The sequence below is a fragment of the Amblyomma mixtum genome, chromosome 3 (assembly GCF_055824585.1).
Source record: "Amblyomma mixtum isolate Tamu chromosome 3, ASM5582458v1, whole genome shotgun sequence".
NCBI classification, from domain to species: domain Eukaryota; kingdom Metazoa; phylum Arthropoda; class Arachnida; order Ixodida; family Ixodidae; genus Amblyomma; species Amblyomma mixtum.
In genome coordinates, this window is record NC_143014.1 from 407,348,407 (window position 1) to 407,354,560 (window position 6,154).

At 49.2% G+C, this 6,154-nt stretch overlaps 1 protein-coding gene across 1 annotated transcript; it reads left to right on the forward strand.

Moving 5' to 3' along the window:
• Nucleotides 1-244: 244 nt before the first annotated feature.
• Nucleotides 245-3,522, forward strand: LOC149357528 (prolyl 4-hydroxylase subunit alpha-2-like). Its single transcript, XM_089576599.1, has 2 exons — nt 245-1,219; nt 3,025-3,522. The coding sequence occupies exons 1-2, from the start codon at nt 245-247 to the stop codon at nt 3,520-3,522; spliced, it is 1,473 nt and encodes a 490-aa protein (XP_089432725.1).
• Nucleotides 3,523-6,154: the final 2,632 nt, after the last annotated feature.

Here is a 6,154-nt window from a genome sequence, read left to right on the forward strand (position 1 = left end):
AAGCGTTTGTCCAAATTTCCTAGGCTTCTTCTAGATACCGGGTTTACGCAACTCCCCCTGGTACATCCAGAGAGTTATAATGTCTGGAACTAGCACGCGCCGAACAGAAGTAGGGCAGCAGCTCGTGGTTTCATTCAGCGCAGTAGGTTCTTTCGGTGTAATCGTGAGGACGAAGAAGACGAAGCACTTCAAGATGTCACGTGTTCATCATCATCATCAGTTATTCGGGACCATAGTGACAACCATGCGCTGGTTCAGGTGCGTGTTTCCTTTCGGCTGCTTGCTTTTACAAGTCGACGGTATCACCGAGCTCCACACTTCGACATTCCACCTCCAAGAGGGCTTGGTAACGGAGAGCCTAGCCCTCGAAGACCTGTCTCGCTTCTCGCTCGCAGAAGAGGTGCGCCTCAGACGAAGAACTGCCGAGTTCCAAACTGCTACTATGGTGCCACCGAGACATAGCGACGCCCTGACGAAATTCTTGTTCGCTAGCCGGCTAAGTGGCTACCAAATGAAACTCACGGAGACTTCCATCAGGGATAGACACCGGGAAATTCTTCGCAGCATTCTCGACGCCGAGACTTTCTGGAAGTGGTGGCCTGTGGCACGTGACCTGAGTGCAGCATCCGATGGATTATGTACCCTGCAACAGGTCTACGATGTCCCGGTGCCCGACATGGCCGTGATGCGATCTCCCCTGCTACCGCCTCTGTCGGCCGACGATCTCAAAGACGTGGCCCGGGGGTGTTTCATAGAGGGACCATTTGGAAACAGTACGGCATGGTCGGCCAATGCCCTCCAGAGAATCTCGCAAGATCTAGAAGCGCCGCCCTCACTGAGGCACGCGTTTGAGATGGGACTCTCTTATCTGCTCAGAGACGCTCACCGCAGAATAGAACAAGAGGCCGAAGGAAAGGAAATGACGAGCGATGATGTAAAGGGGTTCAAATCTATCTGCGTACAGTCCGGTGACCTATGGCCTCAGCAAAGCGACCTTGACTGCAAGTTGTCTGCTAATGGTGGGCATCCGTATCTGCTTTTTCAGCCACTCAAAGTTGAGTTCCTCTCGTACGACCCCCGAATCGTCTTGATTCATGAGTTTTTTAAGCACTCAGAGTGCGAAATCATCCGAAATATGGGCTCTAGAAGCCTCGTACGTGGAACTGTCGTCAGTGAGGATACTCCTGGCGGCACTGAAAGTACTGCGCGGATTAGCAAGGTGAGAGATGTTCATGCGGAGCACCGCTGTCTGTCGCGTTTCTAGGCGAATATTTCTAAATAGGCTCAAGGAAAAAAGTGGTTAGGGTTCACCTACTCTGTCGTTCTTTTTTTTACATCAAGGTAACTGCCGCCGCGGTGGCTCAGCGGCTATGGTGCTCGGCTGCTGACCCGAAAGACGCGGGTTCGATCCCGGCCGCGGCGGCTAGAATTTCTTTGGAGGAGAAAATCTAGAGGCCCGTGTACTGTGCGATGTCAGTGCACGTTAAAGAACCCCAGGTGGTCGAAATTTCCGGAGCCCTCCACTACGGCGTCTCTCATAGCCTTAGTCGCTTTGGGACGTTAAACCCCATAAACCAAACCAACCAAACCATCAAGGTAACTACATGTTTCATACGCTTTATAAAATGTTGCCTTTCTGTGGAGCCATTTGTTTACCCAGCGCGAACCAATGAAAACGTAGCACTTTGCACGCGTTGTTCCCTTTGTTCAGTGTCTAAACTGGATAGTTGTCTTGTTGGCGCACTTGTGAGAATCCGGTTGTCTACAGAAAGATGACTGCAGCATAGCTCAGCTAACCCTAGTTATGCAAGCGAAAGTCACGCTAGCATAAGCAGCGTAAAGTCACGCTGCGGCCTATTGCAAGTGCCGCGTGTCTGCCACAACGTTGTCAGCGTTAATGAATGCAGACCACATCTCTCTCTCTCTCACCACCGCTACGTACCACAAAGCGCGATTCAGGCGTCCACTGACGCAGGGAGCCAGTTATGCGCCTTCCTTTCCTCGAAATCATCGCAGTCTAGAATGCTGTCAACGCCAACGTCAATGAACACAACGAACGCCAACGGCCTATACTTTCAGTGCCGCGTTTCTGCCACAACGTCGCCAATGCCAACGCATGCAGCGCACTTCTGTGGCTACCGCCACGTAGCTTAAAGCTGGCAACGGGAATCGAACCTACCACCTGCCGAAGCTGAGAAGGGTAGCCGCGAGTGGCTTAGGTCTGGCTTAATTCGAGATTAATGGGAGAAGTCATGGGAATGGAAACACTGCCCTGGTTGGTAGAACAACTGCCCCAGACAGGCAATGGTTCGGGTTCGACCCTGAAACTGGGATGAATTTTTCTTCATCTACGAAGCTTCTGTGGAAGGTGTGCAGTTGTCCCTTGTACTCATCTGGCTACGCTTGTATGAATTCTGTGGAATAATTAATCCCTCATTGCAAACTTAATCGAAATTATTTGATTGTCCTCAAACACACTGCGTTTGAAGCTCTGTAGAATTCATGGATGGAAAACCGTTACGTATAATTATGGTCAGAAAGTCAGTTTCGACTGACATCAGTACGCTGCGTTCAGAGATAGTTCACTCTCTTTGGTGCGGTTGTCACTTAGTGCGTTCACTTAACACTCGGTGAAGTGAAACTCTGCCTCAAGGTTTCCGTGTGCTTTCACCAGCGCTGTACACCTTTGCAGTATTTCAATTATGAGACATTCCCTAATGTGGTTTTATCTGCTATCGGTTATGACCAGTTAGGCATTTAAATTGTTTACGCTAAATCCGAAGTGTAGGCCACGGCATTGCTCCGACAAGGTGTAGAAAACAGTTATGCAAGGTTCTGTAGCCAAAGGTGCGCCGTAGATCAGCGTAGCTCCAGTTGCAAGCGCGCACAACTCGATAACGCTTCCTGCTCGTAGTGTATACCCAGCTGCACCTTCTATCAGCCCCCCCCCCCCCTTAATTAATGGACTTTACGTGTCCCTTCTCGTCTAAACGTTCGTCTCCAAATTCCTGATTTCACCGCCAGGTGTCGTGGCTAAGCGATGACGACCACCCACTACTGGCCCAGCTGTCAGCGCGAGTGGCGGCCGCAACGGGGCTCTCCGTGGAGTCCGCGGAACCGTTTCAGGTGGTAAACTACGGCCTGGGCGGCTACTACGCCCTGCACCTGGATGCCATTGAGTTCGACGGCGCCGCTACCCTGGGGTTGGAGGGCGTCAGCGGCAACCGCTTGGCCACAATGCTCGTGTTCCTGTCAGATGTGCCGTTAGGGGGCGCCACGGCCTTTGCAGAACCGGCCTTGGCCGCGAAGCCCCGGGCAGGCGACGCGCTCTTCTGGTTCGACCTGAGGCCGTACGCTGGTGAAGGGGAGCCCCTGCACTACCCCTTCTTTCACCAAAAGAGAATCCAGGACGATCGCACGGGGCACATAGGGTGTCCCGTGCTACACGGCTCCAAGTGGATCGCCACCAAGTGGATTCGAGAGGAAGGGAACGTGTTCGTCGACTACGACGTCCCCATATGAACAGCGGACTCTGAGCTCACCTGACGAACAGAAACATTTTTTTCGGTGCTATAATTTACTAGTGCTGTCTGTGAATGCTAATTCTTTAGAAGCTTCGTGAACTCTAAGTCTAAAGGGGCTTTCCTTTTTGAAAAGCACCAAGAGATTTCCCGGTCTACGTGAAGCGACTAACGAATACATAGAACACGTGGACAATCAGCTGCGAACACTGCAGATATAGGTCAGTGCCTTGTTGTTGACAATCATTGTTATTTCATGAGTCGGTAGAAGCCGACAAAACTCAAGTAGGCTTCCACTTTTTGCCTGCCACCTTGTGCAGAAAGCAGTCATCGCTTGCGCATTAATTTTCCCTCACAAACTCTGAGCACCGTTCATGGAACGGCGTAGAATGGCTGAACCTACTGGTGATTTCACAGTGTGCCTGCGGTGTTTAGCTTTGTGCATATCTGTGTATGTTTGAAAAGGGAGGAAGATCAGAAATCTGGATATATTAGAGAGATTTAGCATATCGCCGAACCTACTAGCGGAGACGCATCCAGTATCGAGGGGAGTTGCCCCACTTGCACCAGCTCCTGCCACAGCGCGTGCGCAGGAGGCGTCCGGCCGGTAATACGGTGAACGTCTACGCTAGTAGGTATTCTCCGCTGTGCTAAATATCTTAGCATCAGCACGCCTTCATGTATGTGTAGCGTCTTTTTACTATGTGGAGTTATCTTTCGTGGAGTGAAAATGTCCCAAGGCCTAATGCAGTGAACTAATGTAATTTTTCCTGATTAAAACGCACAAAATAACTCTAATTGCGCCCTTGCGAAGTGTGAATTCAGTTGATGAGGTCCATTACCAGGATTTCGGGACAGCATCTAGACAGCGCAACTAAGCCTAATGGCCTATGGCGCTTCACTGGAAAGTAGTGTCTGGGAATGGGTGAAATCATGATTTTTTTTGCACTTACTAATCGTAGGGATAACGCACTAGAGTTTTTCCACGGGACTTTGGTTTTCATAACACGTGATGCCTAGCCGATAACGTGTTTTTAAAAGATTCAAAGTTTAAACAATGGCTATCTTTGTAGCTGAGAACTTCGTGCCCAGTTTTTCTGGACATTCAGAACCTAGCGCCATCTGTTGGCCGCCACAAGAGAACACAGCGTAACTCAAATGGGATATTTTAAACTTGTAATTTTGAGAAAACCAAGGAGTCTTCAGAGATTCTGCGCGAGCATGGTGATTATCATGGCAACCTCTTCCTCGTAACTGCAAAATCTGAGCTGTAAAGTGCTTGCTGCGTTCATACCAACTATTTCCGGCAGCCACAAAATTCAATAGGATGCACCGAAAATTCGAAATTACCGCGGTGATCTTGAGTTTTGAGCATCGCGCGGCATATGACGGTAGCCGGGAAGTCGGTCCAAATTTCCTGGAGAGTGTGGAAAATGCCCAAACTGTAGAGCGGTTTTAGAGACGAGAACACGATTTGTAATGAAACTACGGCTTCAATCGTTTTTTCCAGCGCCTACAAATATAACAGTGACTGGCTTTCCATTGGTTGAGGCCGCCTGTGTCCAAATAAAGATGACTGTCCAGTACTGACATTTTCAAAACACGGGTCACCCAGTCTCGAAGAGTAGAGTTATAACGTATAGAACTACGCTCAATATATTATCACTTCTATGTTGGAGATAAGCTTATCTATTGACATTCTTATATATCTAAGTATCGGTAAATGAAACTATTTCGTGGTCAATTTCGAGTTCTATATGCATTCGAGCCCACTTATAACAGCTGCTGATATACTAAACGCTCACTGTAACGAATAAGCGCACCGCTGCTGTCAAAACATGCAATGTGGTAATGTCGATGCATATCAGATATAACGAAGAACTCTGTTCACTCTACTCGGTTATAGCGAATGAGAAGGCGCCGTGAACTCTCCCCTGCCGTCAAAGAACTCGGGTTTCCTACAAACGCTTAGACCTGAAAGCGCCTCTTAGCCCCCATGAGGTCTCGGCACGGAAATATACTGGCTACCCAAAAAAGCAATAATAAAGTGAAACATTAGATAAGGGCCCATCAAGCGCGTGCCGTTGCCTATCATTGCTTGCGTGTGCCGGCTGGCAAAGCGTCTACAGTCTCTGAGGGCTATTCCCGTTGCCACGAGACAGAAGCAGCGTCGAAAGCGAAGCTCTTTCGCTCGGTCGGAGGTAGCCAATGGTTCACACTTGGTCTTTCGGCAGCGAGAGCGAGCGCAATCCGCTACCGCCGAAATGCTGCCTCGTTCACACAACCCGGCCACCACGTCGTTGCTCGTCGCCGGCGTGTCGGCTATCTTTATCCAAGGGTTAAAAGATCAAGTAGTTGAGGTAGGCCACGGAAACCACTTACATACGCCTACCAACCGGCTTGCGCATCATAGGCAATTTTTTGTTTTGCAATTAATTAATTAGCAATTAAGGCAATTTTTCTAAACGCGTAAATATTGACTTTAGACAGCAAATGTGAATAGCAAAGTTGGAGAGTACCTTTAGAAACCCCCATTCTATTTATTTGCGATAAAGAAAGCCTGACGTGTATCGTTTTTGCGAGCTCCAAAGAAAGTCCGCGAAAAACAAAAACAAAAAAAATCACGTGGCTAG